This window comes from Caloenas nicobarica, chromosome 3 (genome assembly GCF_036013445.1).
Source record: "Caloenas nicobarica isolate bCalNic1 chromosome 3, bCalNic1.hap1, whole genome shotgun sequence".
NCBI classification, from domain to species: Eukaryota; Metazoa; Chordata; class Aves; order Columbiformes; family Columbidae; genus Caloenas; species Caloenas nicobarica.
In genome coordinates, this window is record NC_088247.1 from 21,644,267 (window position 1) to 21,662,720 (window position 18,454).

The 18,454-nt window shown below is 41.1% G+C and overlaps 1 protein-coding gene across 6 annotated transcripts in view; it reads left to right on the plus strand.

The window, feature by feature from the left end:
• Positions 1 to 8,142: 8,142 nt before the first annotated feature.
• The window catches only part of FBXO25 (F-box protein 25), a 35,549-nt gene continuing 25,237 nt past the window's right edge, over positions 8,143 to 18,454 (plus strand). For all 6 annotated transcript variants that reach the window (XR_010605987.1, XR_010605989.1, XR_010605988.1 and 3 more), the window contains exons 1-2: positions 8,143 to 8,222; positions 13,745 to 13,888. Coding sequence is in view for 3 of the 6 variants with exons in the window: in XM_065632126.1 (XP_065488198.1) it covers positions 13,752 to 13,888 (137 nt within the window). In the remaining 3 variants the exon portion in view is untranslated. The remainder of the gene's footprint in view (positions 8,223 to 13,744; positions 13,889 to 18,454) is intronic.

An 18,454-nucleotide genomic window follows, 5' to 3' on the forward strand; every position in this document is an offset into this window, starting at 1 on the left:
GCACTTAAGGATGGCTGTCATACAAAGTCGTGTTCATATTAATACAGTAAGGAAAGAAGAAAACCAAATGCAAGAAGTTCAACCCATAAAGCTTTACTAGACAAACTAACATAAATGATAAAAAGCTAGCATTTCAGATTCTTCCGTAGCAAATGTGAATTTAGGGATTGTAATTACATGGTGAGCAAGATTATGAATAAGGATCATAAAAGTATATTGTGCTCCTATTTCACAAAATGTATTACTTTTTAAGACTTCCTCTGTTTAGTGCCTCCAAAGGGAACTCTTTACAACCACGGATCACATAGGATTCCTAATCATGAGCACTAATAATGATGAGGTATAGAATTACTGATCATGTACTAATAATCTCTGATAGACTTTTGAATAGTTAAATTAGCTGTAAATACACAATACATACAGCATATATCATAGAGCAACCTCTCTCATAGTCAACCTCAAGGTTTTGGTTTCACACATTATAATCGCTTATCTTTGCATCCTTCCAAGAAAGGATAAAATTATTGTGACCCCCACAGCTCTAATACTTTACCAACTACAGGCTTTGTCAGCTTGCTTGCTTTTTCATCTCTGGGTCAGATTGATAATCCATTGGTGCCACTCTCCTTCAGCAGCATTGTAAATTACTCTATTAAAATCAAACAGCATTGTGTTATTCATAGCCGCAATTTATTTCTCAAAAAGAAGGCTAATAGGCATGTTTGCATGTGCACAAAGACTAGATAAAAACACTGATTTCCAGCTGCTGTGAGGAGGTGGCGCATTTTAAATATGACAGTGACTCCCTCTGGCCAAAGCCATGAACAGCCTGAGCTCAAGAATGAACAATGGCTGTGAAGAGAAAACCATCGTCACTCAGAAGCTCCTGAGAAAGGAGAGTGTGAAAATGCGAGGTTTCAAAGTTGTTGCGGACACCTTAAAGGGATGAAAGCATAAACTGTATCTATCCATCTATCTGCCGCTATTAATGACAGCCATAACACATCTCAGAGAGTCATTAAAAACCAATCTGATACACAAATGTCTATGATGATTCAATGCTTCAAAGCCGCTAAAACATCACTTCTTGTCAAAAAGTCACACAATTATTTTCTTGTTTTAAATCTTGGAATGAGGTAATAAACATAATCCACAGTACTAACTACATTTGTAATAAAAATACGAGCATCAGTGCAAAGTCTGCATCCCACAGAAGGAGACACACATGCCAGCAGAATTTACAATGCTCCAGTGTTCACCATGTGATTATCCCAAAACCGTAATTCTGCTATTAATACCCACCTCTACAGGAATAGTTATTTTAGCATCTTGCCTTCTTCCTTGTGCCCCTAGCTCATTCTAGCCTCCCTCTCCTCCTCCTTTATATTCTCAAAATTGCAAGAACATAAGACATGGATACTGAAAACCACCAAAACCTCAAGAAATTAAACCATTCAGTTCAACATGAAAAAATTTACCAGAGGAAAATTTCCATTAAGAGCAGATTTTCCAGTTCTGAAAAATAACATAAGTATAGTATCAAAGTAGTTGAAGTAAGAAATTGGTTAGCTTGTTTTAGAAACTCCTTTGGAGTCTGCTATGGCAGCGGACAGACACACTGACTTTAAGGGTCTTAAGTCAGATTTTTATTGTCTCTTTTAAATTTTCTCTTTCCTTTCTATGCCTCTGCAGTTCACTTCAGAAAGCAAACCTGAAACAGGGCACTTGGGAAGCCAGAGCCACATTTCCTTGACACCAGTGAGCTGAAGTGCAATAACTGAGTGTATATGTAAACCACGAACACATTTATTGCTACCTTGAATTACTGTAAGTTAGGATTCTGCATCTCATGTAGACAAAACACCTAGATTAAAATGTGTTTGTTGGCTTCCATTAAACTTTTTTATAAATCAGAGAGCCTGATTCTTTTTTCACGCTACCATAAGCAAGATGACCTAAGTTGACTAACACGACTATAATTTAAAGGTGCTTCACCTGCGTAAGCAAAAGCTAAGTAAAGTTCCGTGTTATTTTCTTCAAAATGCCTCCTTTTTTATTTCCTGATTGCTCGGGTTTATCCAAATAATGTTACTGTTATATCAGATACAGCTTTGGCTTTTGAGATGAAGATAGTTACTGATAGCACTAGTAATTTAGTTTGGTTTTATGTAATTCCATTAAACAGTGGTTAAATCACAGGCATAGCTAGATAGGATACAAGCATACCATGGACAGTCATTTCAATTATGAGTAGATACATAGAAGAAGGCCCGTAGGAAATTTAATTCTGGTTTTCAGACCACTTCTCCAAGGCCATTTTTAGTTCTTAGCTTATCTTTCTGCACTCTTAGAAATCCTACCATCTAGCAATTTACCATACATACACTCTATTCTGTATTCCAGCTCACTAAGAGATAATGTTAGTTCCAGGTTTTTCACCAGAAATTGAAGTTAAATTTACAAATTATAATGTCTTGTTTCTATTTTTCCTGTTTTTTAAAACAGCCCTTTTTGCAGTTCTGCTGTACTTCTCCAACCCTCCACGTTTTCTACGTAACTACTAGTATCTTTAAGCTTGCTTACTCTCTAAGTAACCCAAGTTATCAGGTCCAGCCAACTGAGGAACATCTAATTTCTCTAAATACTCTGTAGCTATCTTGCTCTTTCTCTGGAAACACCAAATTTTATCTCTCTCGGTCTTCTCTGGAAACCTCCCCTTTGGAGCTAGCAGTTCTTTTAGCCATCTCCTTTTGTTGAGTGTTTTAGTAAACACCAATGCATATCACACTGTAGAACGGCACACTAATAGGTCAATACTTTTATTAGCCTTCCCAGTACCTCAAGTAGTTTTCATTCAGTTCCCTGCACTCAGATTTAATAGCATCACACAGCCCCCTTCAATATACTGATTAAGCTTCTCTTTAAAATTAGATTTCTTTGTTCAATTTTCTTCCTACGGGAAAAGCTGAGAGAAAGAGAGAAGAAAAGAAGAGAGAATCTCTCTCCTGTAACAGTTAGATATATCCTCCTTTATAGATTAACTTTATATCTACTTTAATTATTACAACATTGTCTTCAGTTTCGATCCATTTTCTCCTCAAGCTGTATGTCCCTACCTTTTGCTGCAGGAATCACTTTCTCTTATAAACATATTTGAAACCACTGATCCAAGACAATTTATTGGTTGTATGGATGCATATAAATATGGTAAAAACAGCTGGCAAATTACCAATATGGGAAGTCTGCTTCCAAAAATATTTACTGATTAAAGGTTTCAAGTAGAAGGTTAAAATAATCTCTCACCATCCTTCATTAGCTTAAAAGCAATGAATCTCACTTCTGTAAGTAATTTCTTAGGGATTTCCATAGCCTGAACTGCCAGGAAATTCTACCCCATACAACAACTACCTAAACTAATTTATTTCCTTTCTTAGTTCTCTCTTAAATAGGCAAAGACCATATTTTTTTGAAAAAGGAAAATTTATTTTCCAAAACTTAGTTTTGACCTCACATTTCCCCCACTGCGAATGAGTTAGTTGCAAGTATCCAACTTGTCATTGATCAAACAGTGTAATTTCTGCTGGTGCCCCAGTGTTTTCAATTAAAGATTTGTCTCAAGATATGGTACATGCTGTTTTCCAGATTGTTTCTCTGGAGTTTAACTAAAATAATGTTTTTTACTGCAACACGGAAACTTCTTTTATTTCTCCCTTAATGTTATTTCCCAGCAAACTGTTACCATTTTTTTCCTATAATAATTACTAGTTTTCAGAATACTTTGCCCTACACTATATACTGTTCCTTCCAACCAAAATAAATCTGTTTTTACATTCAACAGTGAATTATTAGATAATAAAACATTTTTCCTATTAAAATTCTACATCCAACATTGATTTGTGAATCTTTGCTGAAAAAACATATTTGAACGTAATCGTTAATATCCTACTGTGTATCTGTGAGTTCAGTTTATAACAAAGCTCATATGTTTCTCTTCATAAAGGCTTTTCATCCCCCATGGTCTTTGGAGAGCAACTTTTGGGATTGTATTACATCCCCGTGGCTTGGGGAGAGAAGAGGCATCCTGGGGCAGGGGCCTGGTCCAACCAAGAGTGGACTCACCACACAAGTGGTGAGGCAGGCCCAAGGTCAACCTGGGACATCAGTTGGCAGGTCTAGGTTGGGGCCCAGCTCAGGAGGTGCCAAGGCCAGGCCAGGCTGGTTCCCACAGCGCTGTCTCCACTGTCCCTGGAAGGAATGGGGCTGCCCTGGGCTGCACCACCCCTGAGCTGGCCCCGAGCCGCGGCAGCCAGGCCCGCAGCCAGGGGGATGCTCTCCTGTGCACCTAGAGTTATCCCAATGCACTTACATTTATCGTCTTATAATTTGGGGAGAGTCATAAACGTAATGAAGAGCAGCAGCATTACCTCTTCTTTTGGCAGTACCAGTGATGAAGATTTGGCAAAAAATGACGCCAGCCATGGAAGAAACATGACAACTGCTTGGAGTATGTGTTCTTTTCCAATTGTATACCTATAAAATACCATGACTTCTGTCTTTGTTATTGTCATGAGCTCCCTTCTGCTGTCTAACGATGTTATTGCTACTGTATCACTTTCCTGTTTCTTTTCGTTAGCATTAAATGTTGCTAAGTAACTGAATCAGGCTGTGCTATTATTTGGCATAACTATTCTATCCTTTGAAATATGTATAGAGATTACTCAGCAAAATGAAAGTGACTTTCCCAGGGGAATATGGCCATTTTCATCTACCACAACCCTCATTTTCAGATGATTTCTAAGAAAAAGTGAAAGGGAATTCTACAAATGTGATGCATATTTCCAAACCAGGTAGTTCAGGAAATACGAATATCGATGAAAATTTGTTTTACCTTCTCCATGAGATTATCCTGAGGCACCCTAAATAATAGCACTTATTTTGCTTTTAATCATGTGTCTCAGCTCTTACAAGCAAAGTAACTTAAAAGCAAAATACCTTGGCTTTCCATCAGTGCAATCTCATTTAGAGAATTCACCTTTGCTGTGGCTTATTAAACAGAAATCATAATTTAAGTTATCTAATAGGAAATAAATAGGAAGGATGGAATTTGCCATTTTATTTAGCTCCCCTAATTTCATGTCTATGCGGCAATGATCTAGAGTGTCTCATCTGTACTATGCGCATGGACCTGCTATCAACAGCAAGGGTAACCATCCTGGGTTTAATGCCCTCTGAAATAATCAAAACCAATAACAGTCACACCGCAGACCAGTTTGTTCAATTTCTACTGTGAAGGTTTAAACTGTTTCAGTATTAAATAAAACACGATAGAGAAGGTCCAAATGAGGCCTGTGAGACCAGAATAGAAAAATTCACATAGAACTTTATGAAGAACGTCTGAAACGGAAGAGTCAGTAACTGTTAAATTACACAAGAATTACTTGAGCAGCTCAGTGTTGATTAGAGCAGTGTTAAAAGTTTCATATTCTATTATGTTATTTTTATGTTTCATATCTCCCCCAAATGAATAACATTATTTTCTTTTGTACATTTTTAACATACACATGAACTACACATGAAAATATTTTAAAATAAATTTAAATTTCTCGGTCTTAGAACCTGAATCGTCCAGACGAATTTTTAATAGGTAGGAACTTGGATGTTCAGGATAACAATTATTTCCATGGGAAAGATCTCAACATTTGTTTGTTTGAAAATTTGTCAGCTTTAGTTTAAAAAAAAAAAAAAAAGGCAGACGATCATACTAAATAGTAAAAAGACTTCTGTTACAGAGTACAGAGAGCTAAATTTACACTTGCAATGACAATCAATGCTTTACTTGATTGTTTACTTGATTTGCTAAGCTTGTCAGCTTAGCACAACATTTTGATACATTTGGAATTAAACCATATATACACAAAACCTTACAATAAGCGTCTCTGTAATTAAAAAAATGCACATTGTTGCAGCTCCCTCTGATGTATAATTAATATAAATACGCTGAAGCCAGCAGGTAAAATACTATAGTAGCTGGATATGAATGGCACTGAATATTCAGGAGAGTTGTCACAGAAAACCCCATCACTCATGTATCTCAGATATTAATGGCTTTATTCAATTTGCAGCACAAGTCATTTTTGACTTGCATGTGACTGCCCAAGCTGGGAAATTCCACTTGTCCGTGCCTTTCTAGAATGTAGACCATAAAAAAGTACAAGAAACACATCACATCACTTCCTCCTCCTGTATTGTAGCCTCCCTAAGGAGCGAGGTGTTCACCCAGGGTACCATCCGCCAGGTGGGCTTGATAACTAAGGGAGCTGTGGTGGGTTGACCTCGGCTGCCACTAGGTGCCCACCCAGCCGCTCTCCTCCCCCTCCTCAGTAGGACACAGGGGAAAATAAAATGAGAAAGCTCATGGCTCAAGATAAGGACAGGGAGATCACTCATCAATCACCACCATCGGTAAAACAGACTCAATTTGGGGAAGATCAATTTATTGTGAATTGAAAATAGAGTAGGATAGTGAGAAACAAAACAAATTGAATAACGTTTTCCCTCTAAACCCCACTTCTTCCCAGACTTAACTCCACTCTTTCATTCCTGACTCTTCCGCCTCCTTCTCCCCTCCACAAGTGCCACAGGAGGATGGGAAACAGGGGTTGGCGTGAGCTCCTAATGCTTTGTCTCTGCCACTCTGTCCTCCTCACACTGTTCCCCTGCTACAGCGTGGAGTCCCGTTCACAGGATACGGTCCTTCACAAACTGGCCTATGTGGGTCTTTCCCACAAGGCTGCACTTCTGCAAGAAGCTCACTCCAGCTTAACAATCTTTCAGTGTTTTAGTGCTGCCTCGTCCTCAGGGAAACACAGGAGTACTACATCATATTTCCTCAACTGAATCACTTTTGGATTAGATGATCTTGGTTTCCTACAGACTTTTTTCTCATTTCCCCCAAATCTTTCTTTTACAAGAAAACTAGTGTAGCTCCAAGCCTCATATAATATCTCTAAGCCACCAAAAGAAAATGTGCCCTGCCTCAGGGGGATGTACCAAAGACTACAGCTGGCCAAGATACTGACTGACCCCCAGGCAACTGAACTCACAGAATCACAGAATCTCCTGAGCTGGAAGGGACACACAAGGATCATCGAGTCCAACTCCTGTCCCTGCATATGACAACCCCACAGGTCACACCATGTGTCTGAGGGCGTTGTCCAGTCTCTTCTTGAACACTGTCAGGCTTGGGGCCGGGACACCTCCCTGGGGAGCCTGTTCTAGTGCTCCAGCACCCTCTGCGTGAAGAACCTTTTCCTAATATCCAACCTAAACCTCCCCTGGCACATCTTCCTCCCATTCCCTCTTTGAAGATCCCAGGAGGAGATACTCTTTGCATAAGATGAGGCAAAAGTAAACATTAGACGAACTGAATTCTGCAGCCAGGTGCTTTTTCCCCATCCCGTGCAGTTTGGCACACCTAACGTGTTGTCCTAGTCACAGAGGCGGTGTCAATAGCGGATGAGTTATCCTCCACAGCTGGCGGGTAAGTCAAAGCTTTCATATTGTGACTCCCTGGGATGTGCCTGCTATTCATGTATATCCCACAGATGATACGGTTGTCAGTGACACCACCTATTTTTGGGTAACTAAATTAAGATCCTATCCCTGCTTGCTAATTAATGGGGGCTCTGAATCTACTGGCTCTGAGTTGCCCTGTGGCCAGCCCATGGACTTTGGAAGGCCGGCTGACCAACAATTTCAGGTGTGTAGAGTAAGGCGGTGGGAACACCCTCCTCTCAACAACCCACCTCCCTCCTGCTCTCCCCGCAGCTGCCCTGAGCCGGCAGCTTCCCCCAGCAGCCCGTTCGCACACAACCTGCGGGAAGTGGGGTGCCTCTGAGACAGACACTTCTGCTCCGAATCGGACACACGGACACACCGCACAGGGACACACGGACACACCGCACACGATCCCCGCGCCCCGACCAAAACATTGACACGTGCGCTCCCCCTTCACGTGACGCACCCGGACCGCGTCTGCCGGTGACGCCACCTCCCCCCTCCGCCAATGGCGACGGGCGCCGCCGGGTAGCAACAAGGGCCGCGGCCGGCGGCCAATCAGCGGGGCTGGGGGGCGTGGCGAGCGCAGCTCCATGTTACTTCCGGCAATAGCCCCGCGGCCCGAGCCGAGTGCGCGGGGGGTGTGGGGCTGGCGCTGCTGTGAGGTGAGGGGGGCCGGCTGTGGGGCGGTGAGGGGCCGGGGCTGCAGGTGAGGGGGGCCGGCTGTGGGGCGGTGAGGGGCCGGGGCTGCAGGTGAGGGGGGCCGGCTGTGGGGCGGTGAGGGGCCGGGGCTGCAGGTGAGGGGGGCCGGCTGTGGGGCGGTGAGGGGCCGGGGCTGCAGGTGAGGGGGCCGGCTGTGGGGCGGTGAGGGGCCGGGGCTGCAGGTGAGGGGGCCAGCTGTGGGGCGGTGAGGGGCCGGGGCTGCAGGTGAGGGGCGAACGGGTGTTGGGACTGTATATGGGAGGCCCGGGGGTTTGTGGCTGTGTGTGGGCAGGTGTGGCTGCAGCTGTTGGGACGGGGTCTGAGGGGCGTGTGGAGCTGGAGTGGTTCGGGGCAGGGTGGGCAGAGGGGCTGGGATGAGGGGCGGGCGGGGAGGTGTCCGCAGCCTGGCTGGAGGAGCGGGGCGTTGGGGTATCCACGGGCGGCACGAGTGGCAGAGCCGGGAGAAGCGAGGGCTGGGGCTGCAGGGGCGGGGGAAGGGGTATGAAGTTCTGTGGGAGGGGAGGAGCGTTGGTGCCTGTTGGGGGCTGAGAACTGCGTGGCCTGGGTGCTCTAAAACTGCGGTGTAGGGTGGGCAAGACCAAAGCTGAGGAGTTGATGAATCATGGCCTCGCGGAAGTTTCAGACTTGATTTGAGACAGTCCTTTGATATGGAAAAACATGGGGTGGGGTGAAGTCTGTAAGTGGACTCTGACCTCTGAGTCAGAGGTTGGCTGGGCCAGCTCCTAGAAGAGGTAGTCCAGAAGTCGTCATATAAGGGAGCAGGTTCTTCTGAAAGTTGAGCTGCTGAAGAGATTTTGTTGGTGTACTAAAGGAGGAAATGGATGTGCTGTTGTATTGTTAGGAGATGGGAGAACCTTGCCTGTTCCATCGTGTCAACAGTCTTGCTGCTGAATGACAATGATGGTTTGGGTCATAATGATGTGGTTTTGGGTATAGGTACATATAGGCAGAAGAAATCTCCAGTACAGTGGCAGGGCAATAGAGTGACTTGGTGCAATTCTGAATGGCTTTGTAGTCATGTTTGCTCATGTGGCGAGTTATCTGCCATGTGGAAAGCAGAACTCCCTTACAAGGACAAGGACGGCTAGAGCAGTTACTGTAATCTCAAGCTGTACAAAGCCGGTATACACAACCCTCCTCCTATGTGCTGCTTTCTGGTAGTTCTTGTTTCCTCAGTTGTTTTTCCCCTCTCCTGAATAAAAGGTGTATAATACAAAGTGAAGAACTATTGTTCTTATTTCTTTTTAGGAAAGAGTTAAATACCGTCAATGTCTTCACAGAATCACAGAATGTTAGGGATTGGAAGGGACCTCGAAAGATCATCTAGTCCAATCCGCCTGCCAGGGCAGGAACACCTAGGTGAGGTTACACAGGAAGGCGTCCAGGCGGGTTTTGAATGTCTCCAGAGAAGGAGAATCCACAACCCCCCTGGGCAGCCTGTTCCAGTGTTCCGTCACCCTCACTGAGAAGAAGTTTCTTCTCACATTTAAGTGGAACCTCTTGTGTTCCAGCTTGAACCCATTACCCCTTGTCTTACTGTTGGTTGTCACCGAGAAGAGCCTGGCTCCATCCTCGTGACACTCACCCTTCATATATTTATAAACATTAATGAGGTCACCCCTCAGTCTCCTCTTCTCCAAGCTAAAGAGACCCAGCTCCCTCAGCCTTTCCTCGTAAGGGAGATGCTCCACTCCCTTAATCATCTTTGTGGCCCTGCGCTGGACTCTCTCCAGCAGTTCCCTATCCTTCTTGAACTGAGGGGCCCAGAACTGGACACAATATTCCAGATGAGGTCTCACCAGGGCAGAGTAGAGGCGAAGGAGAACCTCTCTCGACCTACTAACCACCCCCCTTCTAATCCACCCCAGGATGCCATTGGCCTTCTTGGCCACAAGGGCACAGTGCTGGCTCATGGTCATCCTGCTGTCCACCAGGACCCCCAGGTCCCTTTCCCCTACACTGCTCTCTAATAGGTCATTCCCCAACCTGTACTGGAACCTGGGGTTGTTCTTGCCCAGATGCAAGACTCTACATTTTCCCTTGTTATATTTCATTAATTTTTTTCCCCGCCCAACTCTCCAGCCTGTCCAGATCTCGCTGGATGGCAGCACAGCCTTCTGGCGTGTCAGCCACTCCTCCCAGCTTGGTGTCATCAGCAAACTTGCTGATAGTACACTCAATTCCCTCATCCAAGTCATTGATGAATATATTGAATAGTATTGGTCCCAGAACTGACCCTTGAGGCACTCCACTAGATACAGGCCTCCAACCAGACTCTGCCCCAAATGTCTTGTCTGAAACCCTTGCGTTAGCTAATGACCACATTGCTTTCTCAGTTCTTCTAAGCTTTAAAGGAGTCTGTAGCACTGTATTTCCCCCAAAATCCAAGTCTAGGGAGCTCATCTTTTGTTGTGGTGAAAGTTTTGACAAGTAAGCAGCTGCTTGCTGTTACTGAAGGTACACCACATGAAGTATGCTGGAACTCTTGAAAGCAAGCTCTGGTCTGGAAACCACAGGGATGCTTTAGTGCAATACTGTACTGGGAAGCAAAGTCTGAGTGGAGGCAGAGCAGAAGCATGGATCGTTGGACTTGTCCTGGCAGTTGTACTCCATGAACGCTTCTCATATGAGAGAGATGCATAGGAGAGATGTTTATGATATACTGCAGCTTCTTAAAATTTGGTCACTTCTAAACAATAGTCAAATCTGTACTTCAGTCCTACAGGAATTGAGAAGCAGTGGAATTTTTTTTCTAAGTCACATATGTGCTGTTACTAAAAGAGTGCTTCTACACTTCTGACTAAATGAGCTACAATTTTTGAGCATGAATAAAGGTCATTTTGTGGAATTGCTACTGATGGATGCACTCTTAGCTGGTGCAATAGTAAAACTGTGTCTTAGGAATATCTGATTCTTTGGGGAGAAAAAAAAAATAGATCAGTGTCTACCAGTGTCACAGACTTTTAGTAAACTTCCACAAATGTTTAAGCAATTCTGAAGAAGTTAAAGTAATCTGTAATTTTTCTAATAGCTTTTTTTTTTCTCGTGGAAAGATAATGTGCTGAGTAAGTCATACATACACAGAAATCATTCATGTCTCTGTGGAGTTTTTGTCTCGAGTATGGTTTTCCAGGATTTCTGGAGCAGATATCAGTATCTTCAATGTGTGTGTTGTTCTGGATACCATTGTTATTATCTTGAAAACACTTAGTGTAACTTTTTTTTTAAGGAAGATGACTGAAGATTTATTCTGTGTTGAAACCTTGCAATGAAAGACCATCACTTTTCAGGTTAGAGGTCTGGAAAGTACTCTGCTTCAGAGCATATAACTATTGAAGCATGTAATTTTAAACACAAGAACAGCTTCCTAGGAGGAAGTTATACATAGCACTTATACTGGTGGCCTGATATTTTGAAACCACAGGGTTGTTGTGTTTTGGTGTGGTGTTTTTTTTTTTTCTTCAAAGTTTAAGAATTGATAAAGTATACTAAGCATCCTATTCTGTAAATCATGGTTAGCTTTGGACTTCAGCTGCTTCCATCCACTTGAACAAGATACTACGTGCTTTCTCTTGTTGTTTTCAGGAAGGTTTTTTTCCTTACACTTTTTGTCTGTTTGGGTTTTTTTTTTTAACTTGTTAATTTCTAATAATACACATTCCTGCCTTTCTGCAAGTATGCGGTCTCATTTTTTTCACTTCCTTTTCCCAACAATTCTTTATCAATATAAGTACTCTTGAATATATATATTTTTTTAAGTTATCTCAGTCAGCCCACAGTGATCTTGAGGGTTCCGAATTCTCTCTAGATGTTAATTTTTGAGTTAGGCACCTACAATAGTGTTTTATTGTTGTGTCAGAGCTGCTGACTAGGAATAGGTTGTGACCTCTGTATCTCTAGGTATGATTCAAAAACTTTTGTGTTTGTCTAAGATGATGTTTTTGACTTGCTGTTTTCTGAGTCTCTTTCAGTGATTCAACAAATTTTCAGGTAAATTCTGTGTATCTTTGCATGAGTAAAAATACGTTAACCTATGTTATTCTGAAATGCACTCATGAGCACCAGCTATTTAAACAGTTGTATCATAAAGACAAGGGGCCCTAATTTCAGTCAAAATGAGAGGAGTTCTGAACAACTTGGGGGGAAAAAAGTATGTTGTGCTTCATATTACTCCTAGGAAGTAAAAAGATTGGAAAAGCAGATAGAGAAGAATAGAGTTTGTGGTGGCTGGAGGAAAGTATGTGGTAAATTTTGGAAAAGATTCCTGTTAGATGCAGAAGAGGCCTGAGTTATGAGTAGGAAGGGAACTTCAGTCAATGCTGAGGGCTAGACAATGCACTTTGTTTTGTGTGGTGTGCAGTTTTTTACTTAAAAACAAACAAATGAAAAAAAAAACCAACCCAACCAAACAAACAAAAAAAAACCACTGGCTCGCTCAACTTGTATTTTTCAGGCATTTTTTGCGTGTCTACCTTCTCCTGTTATAACTAGTATATTGGGCAGATGTTGGTCGAGCATGCAAATGGATAAATAAATCCATAGTGATGTTTGACTGATGTGACCTAACTTTTTTTTTGCCAAGTTGAAAAAATATTAGAAAATGCATTCTTGTTAGGAGCAAAGCTGTTAGCATTATATATTAACATGTTTCAAGTATTATAATGTTGTTTTGCTTGTATAGCTTGCATATGAAATCCCTAGTTAAAATAAGGAGCAAATATGTATGCATGATGAAGGGGAAGAAGAGGGCAAAATCTGGCAAGGTCAGAGCCTTCAAGGTGTAGAAAATTCTTACTTATTGTGTCAGAAGTTAATCTCAGTTTTGAAAAGGGGTAGCAGAACACTGCTTGAATGGTGTACCTGTGATGAGTTCCATCAGTTTGTAAGGATTTTGGGAGACTTTTCACAATTGACTTTTTCTGGTATCCAGGTAATAGCCTAATGTGGGAGGTGACCCTCAACAACAACTAAAAACAATTTGGGAAAATGAAAATTCCTTTACTGAGACATCACTGTACATTGTAGCACAAACTCAGTATTTACAAGCCTTAATAAAAATAAAAGGAGCAACACTGATATTGTGGCCCGTCAAAATGATGTATTAGTCAGGTCTCAAAATTAGTAATCTGTTTGATTGTGGTGGAGCAGATTACACAGGATACAATTTTTCTGGTTTTGGTATCATCTTGTTCCTGGGCTAACATGATTCTTTTCTGTGTTCTGCAAAGAACTAGGAAACCTACCTTGATCAAATAAATGCCGAAAGGCAAGAGGAATGAGGTTACAGAATCAAAAATGTACTTAAGAAACCACTGAATCTGTATCTTAAAAGGGTGCTCTGCAGAGAACTTTATTTCCTCGAGATAATTTTTCTTTTAAGATTAAAGAGAACTGAAATAATGACAAGAAGTTTTGCAACTTTTCTTGATAATTAAATAATACACAATCTTCTTGCTGCTTTTAGAGAAACCATGCCATTTTTGGGCCAAGACTGGAGATCCCCTGGATGGAGATGGGTTAAAACAGAAGATGGATGGAAACGATGTGAACCCTTTAGTCCTGCGCTTGAGGATGGGAATAATCAGCTGAATGATATCAGTCACACCGTGTAAGTTTAAAAAAAAAAAAAGTGATTCTGCATGAGTTAATAGCAGGTGGGAAGGCAAAGATTGACTTAATTTCCATTCAGACTGCAAGTGTTTGTGGTAGACAGTATCATCAGCATATACTAGAATATACAAATGTACCCACGTGTTTTGTTTAGTTAGACAGGTATGAGACCCTTGTGGAGACTGTCTTTTTGTCACTGCTTGGTGAGTTGCTTATTTTAAGTAGATAGATCCCATTGTATGTTGTATATCTTTAAAAACAAAAAAACTTTTAAAAAGCCCAACCAAACAGAAAACCTGTCAAGTACTATTTAAAGATGAAAGTGATACCTAGAAATTGCAAATGCAACAGGTGTGTTGGAACATTTCCTGAAAGTGAGTGAAGACTTTCTGTTGACTGGCTGTTGGATTAGGACTGTTTATGGCAGTCTGTTGTGAGGGAGTAATTTAGGGTTCTGCTTATTGCAGAACAATGTTTAGATTTCTCAAAGAGAAGTACGACTTAACAGTTCGATGGCAGGTTTGCTCTATTATTTACTGCATGGAGGAGACACGCCAAGCCAAATGCTGCTTACCTTCTGTCCAGGAACCTGATATCCGTTCACAGAGCCAACTTTCAGGCGTCTTCTCTCTGGCGGCCTGTACTCATTCACAAAAGCCAACTTTCAGGTGTTCCCTCCCTGATAACCATTCTCTCTGGAGTCTGTATTTTAGAACTCCAGTGGCAAACTTTCAGATGAGGCCTGATAACCATATGCAGAGCAGACTTTCAGGAAACGAAATTCTAAGGAAAAAAAAATTAACGGAGTAGCATAGCAGGAGGGCTGGCTCAAGCTGGATACCTGTGTAAAGGTCCAACCTGAGTACAGAAAACCAAAGACTTTTATATCTCTACAGACCATCCATACCATGATTCAGTCCAAGAGCAATATTTCATTCTGGGATCTTCTTGCTTCTCATTGGATCCTTTCACTGATCTCACATGTGCCTTTGTTTTGTTCAGCTGTAGACATTGTTTATAGTCCATAGCCTTGCTGGTGCTGTTTTGTCTGAATAAATCCTTTTCTTCTCAACAAAGTGAATATTTGGCCTTATCTTGCAAGTGTTGAGTGTAGTTTGTAGTTGCTTTTGGTAAATATGAGCAGAACTTCACAGCTTAAGATTTCAGCAAATCCAGCTTACTAAGTAACATGAAGCAGAGAGTATATTAAAAATCATACAACTTTATACTTCTAGATGATACACTATATTTAGTATGCATTTACTTCAGCTAAATCATTAATATGAAACTTAAATTGGGCTCATCCACTGACCTGTGAGTAGTAAAACCATCACCATACAGCCAGCAGAGACAGCTCAAAGTAGACTCACCCAGGCTGTCATAAAGTGGTTGACTTGTATTCAGGTTGCATTCAGTGGGAAAGGTCTGCATGAGACTCCCCGCACCCACAACTTGTCAGTGTTCAGTTGCTGTTCTGATTCCTTGTGGGTTTCCTAACAGGAGTTCTTGGCCTGGCTGCAACTCAGGCCTTTACCTCCTTTGGAGCCTGGACCAAACTGCTCCTGGTTTGCCTGGGGGCGGGGGGAAGTTGAGTGCATCTGCCACACAGTTATATAATGCATTTACGCCAAATACATGATTAATGGCAGTTTTATAGTAATTCTCTAACACCATATATGACTGTGTGTGTTTCTTTGGAACAGGTGAGAAAGATAGTAGCTTGAGACTGAAAAAAGTAATACCTGTGGCAGATGCTTACAGACTGGTGTGATATTATGAGTAACTTTGTCCAAACAAATTTCTACTTGATTTCTCCACCAAGAAATAATTCTCAGGGATAGCATTTTAACTATAAGTTCCAGTATAATGTGTTCATAATGAGAAAAGAGAACATTCAGTGTTTTGTTGCTAGTCCAGTAAATGATACAGTAACTAATCTGATTTAGAGGGAATTTACTGACAAGCTGGGACTTGCTGTACACATACACCTGTGTTTTCTAAATTTGTGAAATAAACTTCAAGAGAGTTATCAGGCAGTGAAGAATTATGTTTAAGCTTATCTTGACCTACTGTTTCCTTTATGCCTTTTTTCTTTTTGTGTTCATCTGTCACTGATATTATTTGGGCTTCTTTTTCCACATAATCTGGCCATGATGGATACAAAAGACTATGCTTGTCTGGAAGAGTGTTCAGTAAGCCTCCAGCATAAAAGTTGTCATAAGTACCTTTGAAAAAATATTTTCTTCCCTCTTTCATGTGTCTTTAATAATATAGTTGGCAAATGAAAGGAATTCTAATTTAATTTTGATAGCTATTTTCACAGTTTCTACATAATTATATCTTGTAGGTTGCTTTGATGAATATTGTTTGGCAAGTATGACATATGATCATTGTCTTTGTGAATAGCATTAAGGCTTTTGCTCTTTGGATCCAAATTATATGTGTCCATATATGTATCCATATCGCGTGAACGGGATGGAATACTTTACTTGGTCGTTTTTTTGGTCACCTGTTTCAGTTCACTGCTCTCATGGGATGTGCATCCATCCTTATCAATGACCTTGCATTCCATTGCTATGTCTACCAAAACATGTATCTAGCTTTCAGGAAAACTGCAGTTATTTAGAAGGCTTTAGCTGACAGGGAAATTCACTAAAAGAGAAACTTGTTTTTTAACAAAACCAGGACACATATCTATATATCTTTTCTCCAGAAAGCAAGGAGAGGTATTTTTATTGCTTCTTGAAGTAAAAATATGAGGGTTTTTTTCCCTTAGTCTTGAAGGAAGTTGCTATTGAACTCCTTTGGAGTTGTTTTGCTAGAAATGGATTGAAATCAACTGCTTTTGGAAATATGCTTATTAAAGTTCAGGACTAAAATAGGTACATTAATTTGAAGGAACTGGGCATTAAATACTCTGAGGAGGAAAATGTTTTCATGAAATCTAAGATGTTTCATGATTTGAGTTTCTTAGGCTAGATTGCCACCTTGTCAGAATCCAGACTTGGGGACCAACATAGTCTGTAGCAATTTTACAGTTCCTCATCTTCATCTCGCATATCTCCTTAGTGAGGCCAAACCACACTATATTCTGTAGCCCCCTTTTTTTTAATCTGTTTCTGTCTATTCTGTTGAAAATGCACATTGTCCAAACTTGACTACAGAATTCAAGCTGGTACTTCTTAGCAAAGTAGGTGCTACTTGGGAGTAATTTCACTACACCCTGAACTTTTGATCCATGACTGCAACTTGAATTTTGGATTTGAGTTAATCTTTGCTGCTAAACATCAATTAATGTCAATTTGCCCAACATTATAGAACAATTTAGCATGGAAAGGACCTCCAGGATTGCGTGGTCTAAACACATACTCAAAGCATGGCCAAGTGAGGTTGGCTTTTTTTTCCTCTCTGGGCTCCTGTTGTAAGTTCTGTTACCCTCACTGTGATTTGTTTGGTTGTTTCCCTCCCCGCCGCTAATCCTAGTAATAATTTCTCCTATCACAGATTGTGTCTGTGCAGGGCTTTCTATTGAAGTACAGAAGCGCATCATGTCTTGCTGGGTCTCGGTACCATCTTAAGCTATTTGGAAACGGGTATCTGTATATATTAAGTAAAGAGCACAGCCTAGGATATCAGTTAACATGATGTTGAACAGAGTAAGAATGAGGTTTGATAAAATGCTTCCTTCCTTGACAGAATGGTTGAGGTTGGAAGGGACCTCTGGAGATCATCTAGTCCATTCTCCCTGCTAAAGCAGGTTCACCTACAGCAGATTGCACAGGAATGTGCCCAGGCAGGTTTTGAATGTCTCCGGAGAAGGAGACTCCACAACCTCTCTGGGCAGCCTGTTCCAGTGTGGAAGAAGGACAGTAAGCAATACATAAGTATTTATTTGTCTTTTTTTTAAACTGCCCTATGAATAGGGATGATGTGTGCCAGTCTGGCTGTCCTGACAGGTTTGTATTTATTTATTTTCACCTATTAAATGATTTTTTTTTTTCCACCAAGTTATTCTGTAGAAATCTATGCTAAAGGTATTATTTGAGTATTACATTCCAGGGAACAGTTAGGGCAGTTTTCCTTTAAATAGAAATAAATTCAAGCTATGTAGTTGACTGAAACCATTTTTACTATTTCTTGTATGGTCTTCTGTGAGAGAAAGTATGGATAGAGTTACTTGCCAAATTTTGGCTTTTATCAATTACAAATACTTTATCTTCAGAAATTAAAAATACCTTCTCACAGATTCAGAAGTAGACCTTCAAGACATGTAAATAATATACATAAATTGAAGAATATGTTTTTACTAAAATAGAACTTTTAACCTTACTTGATCAGTCATATAGTGCCTTGGTGAATCCAGCTGATTAATTATAAAAACCAGTGGCCCCAGTGATAACCGTCCTTGAACAAACATAATTACTTGTGCAGGAACAATTTAAATTATTTGGAATAATGCTTGGATAGTTGCAATTTAAACTAGTTCAATGTATGGAAACTGAGATGGAAAAAGTGAGACTTTCAGTTCTGTAGCTCTTACTTGAACAATTATTATTATAGAAGT